The 18,305-nt window shown below is 35.1% G+C and overlaps 3 protein-coding genes across 3 annotated transcripts; 2 read left to right on the forward strand and 1 right to left on the reverse strand.

Annotated features, from left to right (window-relative positions):
• Positions 1–1,822: 1,822 nt before the first annotated feature.
• Positions 1,823–6,410, reverse strand: LOC106132271 (uncharacterized). The gene is made up of 7 exons (XM_013331631.1): positions 6,350–6,410; positions 4,131–5,537; positions 3,679–3,832; positions 3,113–3,374; positions 2,730–2,853; positions 2,185–2,345; positions 1,823–2,044 (listed from the first exon to the last, which is right to left on the reverse strand). The coding sequence occupies exons 1-7, from the start codon at positions 6,408–6,410 to the stop codon at positions 1,823–1,825; spliced, it is 2,391 nt and encodes a 796-aa protein (XP_013187085.1).
• A 1,729-nt stretch (positions 6,411–8,139) lies between these two features.
• On the forward strand, positions 8,140–9,217 carry LOC106132339 (cytochrome c oxidase assembly protein COX20, mitochondrial). The gene is made up of 2 exons (XM_013331708.2): positions 8,140–8,306; positions 8,786–9,217. Exons 1-2 carry the CDS (start codon positions 8,253–8,255, stop codon positions 9,098–9,100), a joined length of 369 nt encoding a protein of 122 aa, XP_013187162.1. The 5' UTR covers positions 8,140–8,252; the 3' UTR covers positions 9,101–9,217.
• A 2,016-nt stretch (positions 9,218–11,233) lies between these two features.
• On the forward strand, positions 11,234–17,897 carry LOC106132299 (xanthine dehydrogenase). Its single transcript, XM_013331665.2, has 8 exons — positions 11,234–11,397; positions 12,492–12,646; positions 12,807–14,919; positions 15,045–15,353; positions 15,442–15,779; positions 15,910–16,714; positions 17,142–17,309; positions 17,748–17,897. Exons 1-8 carry the CDS (start codon positions 11,329–11,331, stop codon positions 17,796–17,798), a joined length of 4,008 nt encoding a protein of 1,335 aa, XP_013187119.1. The 5' UTR covers positions 11,234–11,328; the 3' UTR covers positions 17,799–17,897.
• Positions 17,898–18,305: the final 408 nt, after the last annotated feature.

The following is an 18,305-nucleotide window of genomic DNA, read 5'->3' on the forward strand; positions in this document are numbered from 1 at the left end:
TTTGTAAGATTGTACAGTGAACTTCAACTATTTCTCAAAATCGAATTCATCTTTTCCCGATATAAAACTCAGACTAACGTTTAAACTGCATTTAAGAGGCAGCAAAATGCATGTGTATTTCCCCGTAGAGATAGATTTAGTAGTTCTAAAGGGGTTTAATGTCACCTGGCCCGTTCACACTACACCACTCACATAAGCTGATTATGTATTACCGACACCAAGCACTTGCCGTTCTGTCACACTTCTCACCTACTGCATTTTGGATGACGCAGTAGATCTAGTTTATTATTATTCAAACGTTAGAATAAATTAGTTTGGAAAATTAACTGTTTTAGAATTTGGTCTCATCTCTCGGTGTTCTTAATACCATCGGCTAATTATACTTCGGAGCCCTAGGTCCACTTTTTTACTCTCTTATTATTAACACAGGAACGTTTAATTTTCAAATAGTAGTACGTATAAAGAATAAAAATACTGAAATTCAAATACTAGATGAATCTTAACAGTCATTAATCTTGACGTAAGTAAATATCTATACCTTTATATTTCTATCAGTTTAATTTTCTTTTATAGGGAATAAAAAAAAGTGCATTATTCCGTATCATTTCGAAAGTTCCTCATTTAAATAAAACCGATAGAAATATGTAAGTATAGATATCTTCTTACGTCAAGATTAATACTGTACGTAAAATCACGTACAAATAAATGCACGTAATTTTTATCACATTAACTCAACAACGCAGCACATAATTGTCAAATAATTGAATTCCAAACGACTCACCGAATCAAAATTCTAATCTCGTGAAGGTAAGAGAAAATGAATTGGGTTTGTCCTCACCACAATATCCTATGCTCCTGATGCGGGGACTTAATAATAAATTCCTTTGTGTAAAAAGGAACAAAAAATTAAAATTCCTTTCGTGTCCCTGGGTCTCCTTCAACAATTTCGTCATTTTGTTTGGAGGGATCTCATATGATGTATACGGAAATCCCTCACTGTATGTATTATAATATGGAAGCAACCATGAATATTATGAAAATGCTCGTTTCTCGCAAAATTATTTCTCGTCCGCATCAAACTTCCAGAAAGTTTTTTTTTTCTGCAGACATATTTTCCGCTTTCAATAGAGAAAGTTGGGGAAACTCGGGAAGTTTCCCATTTTTTTTCGTACTGATGCTCATTTTCTTATTTTAGTTACTTGTATTAGAGTTAATTGCAGGAGACAAGTTTGAAATCAAATTTAGTCACCATTGTTATTTAGTTAAAAAAATGCTTTTTTAAGTACTAAAAATGACACGAATTTTACAAGCAAAATACTGTTTTAATTTTCTCAAAAATTATTTACTACTTAAGGTCATCAACTTCGTGTCCATTAATATGAGGTAGGTATACAAGATCTCCGGAAATAGGTATTTTCAGTTTAACCGAAAAGATGATGTAGCTTACATGCCACTGAGTACTCGTTGGTTTATTCAAGACTATAAGCAATAAAAGCTCTCTTACATTTAGCTAGCCTTTCCTATAGCAATTCGGATAATAAAATAGAAGTTTACAGCATTATATATGCACAGGCCATGACAATTACATGTGTCTGTTTTGGAGAATCCGACGGGAATTACTTATACCAGATGCCACTGCCTACATGATTACTATGTAATTTTGTATGTAACAGAAAACTAACTCCAATCGCTCATGTGAAAGTATCCTAGTTTTTAAAATCAATCAAAGCCATCAGAAAATTTTCCTCGGACAATTTTTAAGGACGAAGTTGATGACTCATAAAAGCACTACACTCTAGCAAAATAAAAAGGAAAAATGTTTTTATTCTTCGAAGAAAAAATAACGAACATGCCTAGAAGCCGGGTCGAAATATTCATTGTGAGGTAGGTCTAACGCCGAAAGCGCTGCTCCGAAGTAATGTCTGGTGAAGTGAAGTGCATCTTGGGGTTTCAGAAGCAGGAGCGCCTGGAGGTAGTCTTTCACAGCTCCGGAAAGAGCGCCGTTTTCGGAAACATAGCGTGCGCCTTCCGAAGTTCGAGAACTCTGTGGACGGTTACCATGCGCTTTCTTTGTGAAATTTTACGTAGAACTTAAGTCATTTATTGCTGAGACGACCAAGAAATCGTTTCTGTTAGTTGTTCTATATAACTTATTATAAAACTTGTATATGTAAGTACGAGTACCTTAAAATCCAAATAATCGGATAGTAGCTGCAGATCCTCCCGCCAAGTAGCTCGCAGTGGCACGTGCGGTTCGATCTCATCCTTCTCGGGCACGATGCGCAGGAGTGGGTTCAAATGCAGAATGTAGTTATTGTCAGCCCACTCGTGACTTACTATATATCCTGTGACAACATATTATTTAGTTAAAATATAGGCAAATAATTTTGCTATATTTAGAAGGGGTAAATACATCAAACTTCTTAACTTACATTTCTACTATGATGTATAATCGACCATTGAGTAATCGGTTAAGTTTAAATAATATGTTCGATATGCCTTTAACCGCTTGTCGAAAGCTTATTATTTACCAATAATAAATTGACGTGAACTGCTTTCAATAAAATTAATCGACATTGTTGAGTTTTATCTCATACCTAAAATAAGTCGCAAGGATTGAAGTTACTTTAGGGCTACCTAAAAATGTGTGATTGGTTCTGTATATATTCATCTATTGACAATTTCTATTTATCATCGTGTATCTGGTTTTCCTCCTTCGTAAAGCTTACCTCTCAATGTGAGTACAGTCAACGTCTGGTGAACAAACCCAGAGGGCTCTATAATATGCCTTTCTATCTTGCAAACAAACAATGGTTTTCCATTCACAATAGCCTGGCTGACCCCTAAACATACCTGAGACAATAACAAAATTGATTTAAGTAGCCTGGAAACTAGAATTAAAAAATTTCAAATATTTTACTTAGGCTAAAGCACCATCTTATGTTGGTATTATATCTTAGCTTGGTCTTTGTTTGTCTACCATATACGCTTTCACTACAATTTTGTTTGGATTTAGTTAATTACCTGAGGCCAAACATAATATTACTTTTCCTAAAAATTCCTACGAGAGCGATGCCCCTGGAAATAGCTTGTAGTTATTCTATACACTTACATAAATACTCTCACAGATAAGTCCATTCATGAGAACCGTCTCCGTCTTTATGTTACCTCGGTAGCGGCGGAGGCCAAGATATCTCAACAGCACAACATTGGCACCTTCCAATAAAAACTGCTTAGAACTCTCAAAAGTGTGGTAAAAGCGCTTGACCATGTGGCGTTCACCGCAAATACGTGTAACTTTGTTATAGTAACCACTTTCACAGATCGATATATAACTCCGTCTCTCTTTTGTGAGTTCACGCTTTGTGATATATCTGAAAAACAACAACTCCACTATGTACAAGATTATAAATATTAGTGCGGTGTGGTTTACGGCACTGTATCTCAACGGTATCTTTGTCTTCTACTTCTAATTATATAGCGTTCAATCAAATACAACAACCAATACGCTGTGCCCTCGCATTCTCATCATTATCGTTATCCAGATGCATGCTCTGCTATTAGCTTTGTAAGTACCTAATCCAGTTTTATTTCCTACTGAAATTTTTGGTAATCTTACGGAAACGGGATATTACTATGCATACCTCACAGGTCGTAGAGAATGGTCAAATTACTCACTCCGTTCTGTTTTCCTCCATAGTATGAAGGTTGCAGTCCACAATACTAACAAGCTTTGATCCAGTTTTAGCACCCTCCTTTGATGAGTGGGATACAACTTGTACTAAGAATTTTCCCCTGTCTTCACCAAGACACTCAACGCAAATACTGATACCTGTATTTATAAAAACAGAAAGCTTTTAGACGCAAAACAGAAAAGTAAGCTAATTCCCGATTGAATTCGAAACCACCCAAAATATTTTTCTACGGGAATGCGGAGTAGTAATATGAGGAATTGAGCATACCCCAGTTATTCGCCACCACTCTCCCATGTTTCTTGTCATAGCGCATTATTCTACCACAAAGCACATTAATGTTAACCATTATATGTATGTGAGTCATGAATATTGCAAAAATTATCAAACAAAATGATACTAAAATTTAATTACATATTTGTTTAATAAAGGCCATACCTCCTACAGCACTGCAGCAGTCTATCGATGGTTTCCTTACTTTCTTTTTATAAGGAGGTGCTTTTACTTCATGAACTGCACAAACCGTTTCTTCCTCGGATTTTTCCTCATGTAAACCATAAATTTTTATTCTTTCTCTTAACTGCTCTTTGTAAGATATTTTATCGTGCTGATCATAGCCATAGTCAAAGAATGTATGACGTGGATCTACATCATGACACCATCTGTAGCCGTGTTTGCCAGCTCTTACTCTCTTAAGTTTATTGCCTGCATCTAATTTTTTACAAGTACATGCCGGTATAGGAAGTTTCTTTGTTTTGGCACAAGTGCATTCTTCAATGACAGGTTTGGTATCACAAACACACGGTTCTGTACAATCACAAATTCGTTGACATTTGCAATTTTCTGGATCCCCACAAGTACATAACTTTTTGGGAAAACATTCGCAATCTCCACCTACCGCAGATGCAGCACATCTACATTCATCGTGTATAGGACAGACACAAACAGACTTTGAATCTTCGTCATTACAAAGAGGGTCTTTGCTATCTGTTTTTGTACAAATGCAACTCTTTACTATATCACATACACAAGCATCCTGTTTGCAGACACAATCATCCCCTAGTAAGCATTTGCAAATTGGTTTCGGATCTGGCTTTTGACAAACACAAGGTTCTGTTTTCTCTTCATGTATTGTTTCTATGGGACACTCTTCATCATCATATTCTCCTTTATAAGACGACACTGATGTAGTATTGTCGGAAAGCTTAGGCTTCTTTTTACATTCACAATCCGGACTAGGAAAAACTTTAGGGCGACAAACGCAAGGTTTATCAACACAAGTTTCACAGGGGCATATGGGTTTTATGGCATCAGGACGGCAAAGACATACGTCACTCTCCTTGCAGATACATTCTTTGTACGGCTTATCATGACAAATACATATACTTTTGGCTTTAGCGCAAGTACATACAGCAAGTGTTTCCGCGCCGCATTCACATGGCAATTTAACCAAACAGTCGCATTTTCCAGTTTTTTTATCTAAATTACATGAACACACAATGCGCACTTTTTGAAGCTCTGGATTAATTTTTGGAAAACCGTCTTGTGTAATAATACTTGTTCTGCTATTTTTAGGAGGTTTGGGTTTATTGCAATCAGGGAAAAAATAAAAGTGAAAATCATTATCTTCCTCTTCAATATCTTCGTCAGCAGCTTCTTCTGGTACAAAATCTTTAACTTCAAAAGGGGCATCTTCCTTTTTTTCTTCTGCTGTCGACTCATTATCAGTGGAATCTTGACACGACCATTCTGAATCAGATGATTCATCGCAAACATCACCCTCAAGATGACCACAGCTTATTACTAATGTCTCACTGAAGGCTATATCTTTTTTCACTTGTTTATCTGAAAATTTTGGTAAATTCTCAAAGCCCCATATCGACAGGAGTGTGTAGGGGATAAACATGAATAAATGAAACTAATGTTGTAAAATTAAACATAGGTAGTAAATGTAATTATTAATAAATTAGTGTAATTTTACTATAATTAATTCCCGCAGGAAGTTATCTTAACGTAATTTTTCATAATAAACTGGCGGGACCGCAGACAAATGTACTTGCATACTCTAATATTTAGATATAACAAGAAACCAACAATGCTTAGTATTACCTCTATTACAATTTTTTTCAGCTTATGTGGCATGGCTGATTGTTGGAAAAGCTTATAAGCTTTAGATTCTTCTTTTGAGCGATGGGCTAGCAACCTGTCACTATTTGAATCCCGATTCCATCATTAAGCCATAAGAACCTACAGCTGAACGTGGCATTTCAGTCTTTTCACAACTGTCAGCTATGTCTATCTAATAAATGATGTGAATGGCCTCAATCAAGCGTCCGTTAAAAACCGTGCCTTACTACTTTTTACTACTTTACATGGCAAGATGAAATGAATTGGCACCCTTTTTTCGGTCGGCCGCCTGCCCAATTTTATTAGGTTACCTTACCTAATCTTACACCGCGGCCATCATACAAGGTTCTTTCTGTATCTTTGAGGTTAACCGAAGTGATATAAAGAAAGAGAAGATAATTCACAATCGTTCATAAATAAGCCCAGGAATAATGAAATCGGGACAAATGCGTAACTAGGTATATAATATCTACCTAGTAGATTGTAGGTAGTTATAATAACACCTGATATAGAACAATGTAAAAACTCACCAAGTTCAAAAGGAAATTGTTTAGTTAAATCTATGAGTGAAATGCGAGTATCGGTCTCCATATTTGAAGGATTTAAATTCATATTTTAGGTTGCATTTTTTGTAAATTATTTCTTTTTTTAATATAACTATAAAATATTTTGAACTATGATTGCTACCAAAGAGGTAACATTAGTGATCACCATAACGAAATATAGCTAGTTACTCTATTATTTCTATCATTGAAGTCCTACATAAAATCATTATTACAGAAACAATTTCAAATACAATTCTCAAATAATGTATCTACCTATGTATGTACCTAAATACATAATTTTTCCACATAACTAGGCTTTAATTACATAACTAGGCTTTAATAACATATTTATATTTATTTACATGTAAAGCTTATTTTAATGGAGTCCGCAACCGTCGAAATGGCGCTAGTGGACCTTGTAATCTTATCAAAGCAAATTTTCTTTAGTAACGATAAGTTTTGTTTAATTTATAACGAAATAACACGTTGTGGATTTGCCCATTGTAGTTAAGTGGAATGCCACATCTTACCCAAAGACATGTAAATTAGTGAGCCATAGAAAGAAAGAAAGAAAGAAAAATCTTTATTTGGCGCAAGATGTAACATAACATTTTCATTCATAAACAGAGATAAAAATAAAAAAAATACAGATGATAAAGATAAAAATAAAAATAAAATAAATAAATAGCTCAAGGCAATAACAATAAGTCGTCCAAAATTTAAGCCGACAAAGTATTCCAGGTTATGCCGTAAACATTTCACTGAAAATCCCAAGAAAAATCTAATAGATTCACAAGTATGATTGTTCTTAGCATAAATATTTATCTACATTTTGAATACAAAGCATATAAATACTATTTTAACCTCATTCTTTTATTTATCAGGCGTGGAATATCAACATAATATGTTGTATACGAAATGATTATTATTCGGGGCTCTGGACCTGAATAAATACGAATGTACAGATAGAGGTTTCTCCAAAATTGGCGCTGTATTTTGGGTTATTGGTATGTACATTTATTATTGTATAATTGTGCCCCAAATAATAATCATTTCGTATGGAATAAACGCGTGTAATGATATAAAATTGCATTTCAAATTACTATATGGTTAGAAATGGTCTTACCTTTATATAAGATCTGCCTTGTTTCCTTGCATAAAAGCTCCTTATATTTTTAGTTCATTTTAAAATTCTTAAACTTGCCTAGAAGAATACATCACAAAAAATTGTCAAACACCACAATAACATAAAAACTCCATCATAATCACGCAACATACATCAAAATAAACGACAAGGGAACAAGCTATAAGAGCGCCATCTAGGATTATCTATCACCGGCCGGCGCGGCGGCCCTTTTGTAGATTAATTACAAAAATAGGTAGTACCGTATGTATAAGTTTTTAAACAATAATTCACGAATAAATCGTGATTCACGACTAGGCTCCGAGACCATCTTTCTTGGAGAAATTATAACTATTTTTAAGAAAAAAATTGTCATTGACAGCTTGCATTGACGTTTTGTCACAATTGCCAACTTATATATTTTATCTCAAATTTAGGGAGTTACAGAAAAAAAGGGATTTCTGTCATGCGCCGAAAAATTTTAGAAACTTGTATATGACCACTTTTCTTTAATAGAAGAGACGAGCTGTTTTTTAAAAAGAGACTGCAAATTTATCATAGAACCTTTTTTTCTTATCTTCAGTTCTATCATATGGCATATTCTTTTTTATTTCGGGTCATTTAGAAATTATTAAGGGGAATGTTTTGGTGAATGTTGGTAGCTCCTACTTTTAGCAAAAAAGAAAAGGAAATCTGTTTTCCTGTTTTGCAATAGAATAGAATAGATAGTTTTCAAAATAAAATTGTAAAATAAGTACTTAAATTATGGATACCGTAGTGAAAAGTATGTTGGATGAAGATCCTGATGAAGAAAAGAAGGTATAATTACAGTACCTATTAACGATACTACAAACAACAACGTGGATGTAAAATTATGTGGATTTACGCATGATACGCTGATTGTTGAGCCTTGTTTGACCTTCATCATAATCTGTTGCTGTCATACCTACCACCAATTTTTGTATTGGTTCCAACTAGGTACTTTTTTAAGAATATCTGAAGTAGACCCCGGTCTCAAAAAGCAGATAAGAGTGTAGGAACAACAAAGTGCAAAAAATTAAGGATGATTCAAGTTTTTAGATCAGTATGCTTGCCGACTGTTATTGACTGAACTTAAACTACATTTATTTAAATGGCTGTGCTTGTGTAACTATGTTGTATGTATTTTTAAAATTTCCTATAATTTTTCATTTCCTGAGTTGCCTTACAGTCTACTTAGTGATCATCCTACTATCCACTAGCCACTCCTGATATCCAGAAACTACTAATTTATGTTATGTTGAATTTATTTGTTCCAGGGATTAGTTTTATTTGGTCGAGATTTGGCACAAATTCCTTGTTTCCGAGAAAGCTTTCTGTATGGAGTAGCCACTGGAGTTGGAGTCGGAATAGCTGCATTTATAAAAACCTCAAAACCGATGCTGTCTCAACACATTGGAGTTGGTTCATTTTCAATATCCACATTGCTATATTGGTCTTATTGTAGATACCAATGGTCAAAACAAAGGTTTGATGCACAATTGCTACAAGAGGCATTAAAAGACAAAATTCTATATGAAGGCACAGTAGTAGAAAAAGAGTTGGAAAGCAAAGGTGTGTTAAAGTCTGCGTAGCACTTATAGTCATGTAGTGGTTATTTTAAAAGTAATGTTTACTTATAAAATTGTGTTGAATATTTATTAAGTGTAATTATATTTTTAGTGTTGAATAAAAATATTATTTTGTACATATTTGTTGATATTTTTTTTATTTTAGCATTCATATGATTTTTTATTAGTATTAGAAAATAATTTACAAAGAAAATGCAGTAAATTATAACTCCTCTCCTCTCCTGAATACTACATATGTACCTACTGTTGTTGAAATATCCATAATTGTTTACTATTTTTTTACAGTATATTTACCAACAATTCAAAGAAGGTATTATGTCAATTTGGGACCTTTTATATTTTTTCCTCCCAAGTGATTTGCTTTGCTCCAATAAACCTACTTGTATATACAAGACCAAATCTTCCTCCTAGCATAAGTCCTGGTTATACCTCTCCTTGACTGCTTGATGATCTTGGATTGGCTGAGTCAGTTTTTACATGAAGCGACTCCTTCCTTATCTGACTCTGGCACCTTAGTACCAGTACAGTTACTTGATGTGCAGGTTCACTAACGAAGTTTTATTGCCGTAAGAGCATCGGTAAGCACTCATTATAATGTGCATAACTGAAAAGAATCATTGGTACATGGCTGAGGTTGGATTTGAAGCTGTACCTCGCCTCCACGCGCATTATTTACGCATTTTAGTCGGACACTTTGACGCTCTTAATCCGATTAGACTGCCGAGTCAATTATGGATGGAAACTTTAAATTTCTCATAGGAACATTTGGGTACCTGCAAGACTGACATACATGCCACCAAACATCTGAGAAAACCGCAATTTAAATCTGAGCCAAAATATTTGCGCGAAGGCGAATGGCAACATACAAGACAAAAATCTGAAAATCACATTTTTGGCTTTGTTCTTCATACCTATGTGGAAATATCTTTTAAGTACAGACATGTCTGTCTGAATTATTTATCAACTTTCTTTACAATCAGATTAATATTTTAGTCTAGAAGCTAAGCCGGTTAAGTGAAAATTTTTGATGATGTACGTACAGAGTGTACTGAATTTTGATTTGAACCGACTCCGGCAACCTATTATAAAGTCATATACAGTTCCGCAGGTGCCGTATGGTTCCCGGCACCGATAGAAAAAAGAATAGGACCAATCCATCTCTTTCCCATGGATGTCGTAAAAGGCGACTAAAGATAGGCTTGTAAACTTGGGATTTTTCTTTTAAGCGACGGGCTAGCAACCTGTCACTTTATATGAATATTAATTCTATCAGTAAGCCAAACAGATGAAGGTGACCTATCAGTATTTTCGAGACTGTTGGCTCTGTCTAGCCCGCAAGGGATATGGACGTGATTGTATGTATGCTCCCCATGAATGATTAACTGAATCTGCTAAGCCTATGATTGGGCATGAATAATTTATGTTTATAACGTAAATTTCTATCAGTTTTGGCACTTACTTTTAGGAAAAGAGAGATATTTTTACAATACATCATAATATCAAAAATGTACCTACTGGGACGCTACTGTAGGTAAGTCTTATAATACGAGCCTTTTGGACCGAAACCGTAAACAAGTTACGCATAATTTAATTAATAACACGCTTTTTATATGATAGAAGATGAGATAATAGATAGGTATTATGCAATTGATGATATACTTAGAAATTTTTATCTTATCCATAACTCGAGTGAAATGAAATAGGTTCCCGCGGGAATTTCGGGAAATCATCTCTTAATGCATCCTTAGTCCAAAAAGTCCTACATGTCATGTTTCTAGACCAAGCTTGTTTTGCTATGCGTTGTCTGTTAGTCAGTGAGGGACTCGGAAACGGAAGAGTTTTACTTTTACATTATGCCAGAAAATTAATCATGCGCACTCACGCAGCTGGATTTTTGACCACGACAATGATCCAATATGGATTGAATGAGGTATCCCTGCAAGGTAACAGAAGTCAGACTAGAGTCCCTCGGTAAAAAAACCTGAACTATCCACTTACGGACTACCAGCTCTTCTTTGAAAAGATGAGGACGGCCAGACATAAAATGCGCGCGCGCCGAGTTTAGTTAACAATTTTGTCCCTTCTATTTCCATTAGCTATCTGTCAAGTCAATCAGTTCAGTCCGGTCATGGCACCAGTTGTATACGCTCGTGTCGCTGTGCAAAATTAATTCTGATATAAAATCCCGAATCGTCCTTTAACCGGTCCCTTGTTAATTATACTTATTAATAATGGAATTGCAAGAAATCATACCCAAAGATGCAGAAAAAGAACTTACATTCTTCGTCAATGGAAAAAAGGTAAGTAATCATCAGTCTCATTGATGATTTATTTATGTAAACAATATTAGTAGCCAGTAGGTATTATTTACTAACAATGTTGTGTGTTATACCTACTTATGTAGGTAATATTTTAACAATTAAAATGTTATTTTGAATAAAAATTTATAACGCGTTAGGTAGTTGCAAATAAAATACTTACATAAAATTAAATACCGGTGTTTTGGATTCTGTCGGATAAGGATGGTCAAAAGGTGTACCCCAGATGAACCTAATTCAAGTCAGTAGGAAGAAGAATTAAGAATATGATCTCATCGAACATCACACTATATGTTTCAATTTAAATCAAGTTCTTATCCTAAAGTGTGCCGAATTACAGCCAATCTTTTGACCTTTACTAGCTATAAGTTGGTACTAAAATCCAACATCCAAATCTTTGGAAATTGAAATGAAAACGATAACATTTATGAACTGTTGAATCAGATGACTGGTCGTTCGCAAAGTACTAATATGCATTAAGTTTCCTCAAGGAGTTCATGGTAAGTAACAATAGTTTACTTTAAATTCAATTTTTTTCCTTGATGACATAAATGTATAAAATAAATAAAATAGTGCTTTAAACGAAATACCTTCTTTCCGACTAGTCTACTTAATAAAATTATAAGGACATATAAAATAAATTTTAATAATATCACCAAAAGAACTACAAAAAGCACCGTCCTCCTTGAAAAAAAAATGTGAGACAAAGATGTCTTTCTAATCAGAAGGACATCTTTGTTTCACATTTTTGAAACATATGTAACCACATGGGCCCGATATGTATCTATCTATTTAGTTACGTAAAAAATTAAGCATAGAACTCTCGAAATTTCAAGACTAGGTAACTATTTACTTATAATATTATGTATGATGTCAAATTTGCATTACATAAGGTCAAAATGGTAGCGAAAGAGAAACTTTTGCAGATCAACATTTAAGAGTTACCCACAATAAGTGGGTAACTTTAACCTCAGCAACAAAGCCTTTTAGCTTCCTTCGTCATTAGCTAACGTCCTATGGCAGTATTTATCCCGCAAAAGACTAAAGAAACTAAATTAAAAATATTAACGTTCCAGGTGGTGGAGACTAAACCAGATCCTGAATGGACATTGCTGTGGTACATACGTCGGAAGCTAAACCTTACTGGCACCAAGTATGGATGTGGAGAAGGAGGGTGCGGCGCATGTACGGTTATGGTCTCCCAGTACTTAAGACGCGAAGATCGAATCAAGTTGGTATCCTTTTAATTTTTGTTCCTAAATATAGACTTAAGCATCAACCTTGAACAATCTCCTTGTTACTTAAATAAATGTTCTTCTGATCTTAAAGCTTTGCATTTGAATGTTTAAAGCGATATTGTTTTTATAAAATTTTCTTTACGTTCTCTCCAGGCACATAGCGGTGAATGCGTGTTTGACTCCAGTTTGCGCAATGCATGGACTTGCGGTGACCACAGTTGAGGGCATTGGCTCAACAGGGGATCGATTACATCCCGTGCAAGAAAGGCTCGCTAAAACACACGGCTCACAGTGTGGGTTCTGTACCCCAGGCATAGTTATGTCGATGTATGCGCTACTCAGACAAAACATCAAACTTGAATATTCCGACATAGAAACAGCATTACAAGGAAATTTGTGTCGATGTACCGGATACAGACCTATAATCGAAGGCTTCAAAACATTCATCGATGGATGGGAAAGAAATTATCTAAATACAAAAGGCCCGTGTGCTTTAGGAAAAGAATGTTGTAAGAATCTAAATAACAACGGCAATGCAAGACTGTATAACAAATCAGAATTTCAACCTTACGATAGGACACAAGAACCAATTTTCCCTCCAGAGTTAAAGTTAAATAACAAATATGATGATTCTTATTTACATTTCATAGGAAACAATAGTTCATGGATAAGGCCAAAAAATATTGAAAATGTACTGTTCTTAAAACATAAATATCCCTACAGTAAAATAGTAGTAGGTAATACAGAAATCGGAGTAGAAATTCATGTTAAGAAAATAAATTACCCAATTTTTATTTATCCAACATTTATAAAGGAAATGAATAGTTGTAAAGTTACAAACAATTCCATTATTGTTGGTGCTGCCGTCTCTTTAACCGAATTGCGCCAAGTGATACAATCACAGATCAACAAAAGGGCAGACAAAGAATTTTTATTGGAAACCATTAATGACATGCTACACTGGTTTGCAGGCAATCAAGTCCGTAATGTTGCCTCATTAGTCGGAAATATAATCACAGCCAGTCCTATATCTGATTTGAACCCTATTTTAATGGCATGTTCTTGCACAATTAACGTTCATAGTTATGAAAGAGGTCATAAAAAAATAACGATAGATGAGGACTTCTTTGTAGGATATAGAAAAACAGTAGTCAAAGATGATGAGGTTGTTATATCCGTTGAAATTCCATTCACTAAAAAAGGACAGTTAATAAAAGCGTTTAAGCAAGCTCGACGACAAGAGGATGATATCGCAATTGTTACGGCAGGATTCAATGTGATATTTGATGAGAACAAAATAATCACTAAAGCTAAATTATGCTTTGGTGGCATGGGACCCAAAACTATTTGTGCAACTAATTCTTCTAATCTACTCAAAGGACTTTACTGGACTGAGAAAACTTTAAATTCAATGTTGGAATCTTTAACACAAGAACTTAATTTAGCGGCTGATGTTCCTGGAGGAATGGCGGAATATCGTAAATCACTCTGCTTAAGCTTTTTCTTTAAGTTTCATGCATTTGTCGTCCAAGAACTGAGTAATAACAGTTTCAAAATATCTGACAGCCATTTATTGAGTATAAACGAAATACCTGCTAGAGTACCCAGCAGTTCCCAATATTTTGATATCCGCAATGATATTACGCACCCCTCCGACGCAGTTGGTAAACCCATACCTCATGCATCAGCAATGAAACAAGCTACAGGAGAAGCTATTTACTGTGACGATATTCCACATATGGAGGGAGAACTTTTTCTGTCACTCGTTTTTAGTAGTGAACCGTATGCAAAAATTATATCAATAGATGCCAGTCAGGCTTTGTCAACTCCTGGAGTAGTAGCTTTCTTTTCAGCATCGGATTTAAATGATGAAGGTAACAAAATGGGCCCAATTAAAAAAGATGAGGAAATATTTAGTAAAGAAATTGTTACAAGCCGATCGTGTGTCGTAGGAGCAGTAGTTGCGAAATCTGAATCAGCAGCTAGGTACGCTAAAAATTTAATATCAGTCACGTACGAAAAAATGGAACCTGTTATTATTACAATAGAAGAAGCTAAAGAGCATAAGTCATACTTTTCAAAACCTAAAATTTGTATAAAGGGTGATGTTGAGAATGCCTTTGCAAATGCTCCACATGTATTAGAAAATTGTTTAAGAAGCGGAGCGCAAGAACATTTTTATTTGGAAACGATGTCCGCATACGCAATAAGAAAAGAAGATGAGCTTGAGATTATTTCAAGTACCCAAAATCCAGCTGATATAGCAGTAAGTAATTTAAATTATCTTTAATGCCAATAATGTAGGTATATATCTAAAATCCACGATATTATTACCCACGCCAAGTAGAATCCTAAAACTTTCCGACTTATACTATTGATTAAACATTTCAGCACATTGCATCAGAAGCCCTTGGCATACCAAATCATAAAATTGTATCCAAAGTCAAAAGACTAGGTGGAGGTTTTGGTGGTAAAGAAACAAGAGCAGCATTATTAGCTTTACCTGTAGCAGTAGCCGCATATAAATTAAAGAAACCTGTCCGAGCGGTGCTAGACAGAAGTGAAGATATGCAAGCGTCAGGTTACAGACATCCTTTCTTTACTAAATACAAAGTGGCATTTACCAAAGATGGTAGAATTATAGGACTTTCTGTTGAAATGTACTGTAATGCAGGAAATTTCATGGATATATCTTGTTCGGTAAGAGTTGTTGTCATTATATTCTAACCAAATAACGTACGAGTATCACATGAAAATGACTAAAATATGATTTAATCTGTATTTTTAGATGATCGAAAGAGCAGTTTTCCACGTAGACAACACTTATTACATACCGAATGTAAAAGTTAAAGGCTATATTTGTAAGACAAATTTACCGTCAAATACAGCTTTTAGAGGATTTGGAGCGCCACAAGCGATGTTAGCCACCGAAGCCATGATCAGAGACGTAGCTACGATACTAAACAAAACTTACGAAGAAGTCGCAGAAATCAATATGTATCAAGAAGGTCAACTGACTCATTTTAATCAAAAGCTCACGTATTGTACGATTTCAAGATGTTGGAATGAATGCATACAAAGTTGCGATTACTGGCAAAGAAAAAAACAAGTAGAAGATTTTAACAGGTTTGTATTAAATGGTCTGTGTTTGTAACAATTTTTTATTGAACCAAAATTATCAAAACATAGAGGTGATTTGTATATTTCGGCTCTCTTATACAAATGGAATCATTAATGCCACTCATTTCTTTTTCAGAACTAACAGATGGAAGAAGAAAGGTATAACGGTGCTTCCTACGAAATATGGTATCTCATTCCAAACTGATCTCCTCATGCAAGGAGGCGCTTTGCTGCTCGTCTACAACGACGGTTCAGTCTTGCTGTCCATTGGCGGGATAGAAATGGGGCAAGGGTTGTACACGAAAATGATTCAAGTCGCTTCCAGAGCCCTGGAGGTAGACGTGAGCAGGATTCACATCAGCGAAATGTCCACAGACAAAGTGCCAAATAGTTCACCCACCGCTGCAAGTATTAGCTCTGATTTGTACGGCATGGCTGTGTTAGATGCATGCAAGACCCTAAAGATAAGACTGGAACCGTACAAAGTCAAAAAGCCTGACGGAAAATGGGAAGATTGGGTTATGGAGGCGTATTTGGATAGAGTGAGTCTTTTCGCAACAGGGTTTTATAAAGCGCCAAAAATCGAATACAACGCAGAGACGAATAGCGGTAATTTGTTCGAATATTTCACTTACGGCGTGGCTTGTTCTGAAGTAATGATTGACTGTCTAACTGGTAATCATCAGGTATTAAGAACCGATATAGTCATGGATGTCGGCGAGAGCTTAAACCCGGCTATCGATATTGGACAAATAGAAGGTGCCTTTATGCAAGGCTATGGTTTTCACACTATTGAAGAAATGATTTTTTCACCTACTGGAGAAGTCTTATCGAGGGGTCCTGGTGCATACAAGATACCCGGATTTTCAGATATACCGAACATTTTCAATGTATCATTATTGAAAGGTGCCCCTAACCCGAGAGCAGTTTATTCTTCAAAGGTATTTTTTTTTTAATATTTTCAATGAGAAATATGTACATATGTATACTCGTATATATTTGTCACAAAGTCATCATTATTAAACATACATACATGAAGCACGCCTCTTTCCCGTAGGGGACCACATCTTTCCACTTACCACGATCCCAGCACACTTCATCCACATTCATAACTCTCTTCATGCAAAATCGTCGGTTTTTGGGTACTCTTGCTTGTTTTGTTCGGCCAAACCATCTATGCATTCCCTTTGCTATTAAATTAAAACATTATTAAAATGATCATTAATTAAAAGAATTCCAGATTTCGAAACCTATATAAATAAAAAACCTAAGTTACGCGTTTCTGCAATTCTTTCAAAGCTTCTGATCACTAGCTTAGAGCTTAAGCTTCTAAACAATCTTTCAATCCATTCGAATTATCATTTGCAGGCTATCGGTGAACCACCACTCTTTCTGGCGGCCTCAGTGTTCTTCGCCATCAAGGAGGCTATAAGATCAGCGCGGCACGACGCCCAGGTCTCAGAAGATTTTGTGCTTGATTCTCCTGCCACGTGCGAGAAGATCCGCATGGCCTGTGAAGACCATATTACTAAAAAGGTAACTAGCTGAACACGGCCTTAAATTATTTTCAAGACTGATGAAGTATGATAACTAACCTCGTATTAAATATGCTATTTGAGAAATGTAGCTAATGCGGGCGGCCATTACATTTACATTTACACGTACATTTGTTTGATTTGATCAACGTTTAACTTGTTCATTCAGTTGACTAGATGTGTAACCGTGGGTAGCCCTGCAAACACTACAGAGTTCAGAAGGGAGTCGCTTTGTGTAAAAACTTGACTTAGCCAATCCAGAATAGTGGTCATAGGCATAATTTCTTATAATTTGTTACTTCAGTCTCAAAAACATAAATCTCTGATTAAACGTCATTACAGTAAAAAAAAATTCGTAGTCATATAAAAAGTGAATAGCGGTTCCATTGTGGCCCTAATATTTTGTATGTTCCTAATTAAAAAAACCCGTTTGTTGCAGGTCCAGCCAACCATTGAGAAAGGTGGACGACCATGGAATGTGATCGTATAGTCTTCGTTTTTATAAACCAAAATATATGTTTTGCATTTTAAACGTGTTGCACAGGTTTATTTTATTATTTGTAACTTGATATTTCTCTTATCTTTATAAAAAGAATTACACACATTTTAAATTTGAATTTATTTATTTCTTGTCGTTTATTACTGCCGAATTTATTCGTCAAGATGTTCCCTTTTCAACTCGTGAATAATGGTCATAGGCCGACCCTGGCATCTCCCTAAGGAAGAAGCAACCGGTAACGCCAAAGCAAAGAGCATTAAACAAGTATGTTATTTATTTTATTCAACTGTCGCCTCGACTAATTAATTTATGGGAACATTCAATCTTTGTGTATTCATAATTTGATCTACAAAACAAAAATAGCTATTGCTTTCTAAAATTAAAATAAACACGCTATTTCTCTCAGAGAATGTTATTGGCTTTAGTAGATAGTTTGTGTCACGATATTTAATTTGATAACACTTATTATTGAACTATGTGGAGCAGATAAACTAGTCA

This window comes from Amyelois transitella, chromosome 14 (assembly GCF_032362555.1).
Source record: "Amyelois transitella isolate CPQ chromosome 14, ilAmyTran1.1, whole genome shotgun sequence".
NCBI classification, from domain to species: domain Eukaryota; kingdom Metazoa; phylum Arthropoda; class Insecta; order Lepidoptera; family Pyralidae; genus Amyelois; species Amyelois transitella.

Coding starts and splice junctions, on each gene's coding strand:
- LOC106132271 (XM_013331631.1), bottom strand. CDS start 6,410: ATGGAGACCGATACTCGCATTTCACTCATAGATTTAACTAAACAATTT. Junction 3,833..4,130: donor CTGCTGCAGTGCTGTAGGAG/GTATGGCCTTTA, acceptor TTATAAATACAG/GTATCAGTATTTGCGTTGAG. Junction 2,854..3,112: donor TTATCTGTGAGAGTATTTAT/GTAAGTGTATAG, acceptor TTATTGTCTCAG/GTATGTTTAGGGGTCAGCCA.
- LOC106132339 (XM_013331708.2), top strand. CDS start 8,253: ATGGATACCGTAGTGAAAAGTATGTTGGATGAAGATCCTGATGAAGAA. Junction 8,307..8,785: donor ATCCTGATGAAGAAAAGAAG/GTATAATTACAG, acceptor TATTTGTTCCAG/GGATTAGTTTTATTTGGTCG.
- LOC106132299 (XM_013331665.2), top strand. CDS start 11,329: ATGGAATTGCAAGAAATCATACCCAAAGATGCAGAAAAAGAACTTACA. Junction 14,920..15,044: donor AAAATCCAGCTGATATAGCA/GTAAGTAATTTA, acceptor TAAACATTTCAG/CACATTGCATCAGAAGCCCT. Junction 15,354..15,441: donor TCATGGATATATCTTGTTCG/GTAAGAGTTGTT, acceptor CTGTATTTTTAG/ATGATCGAAAGAGCAGTTTT.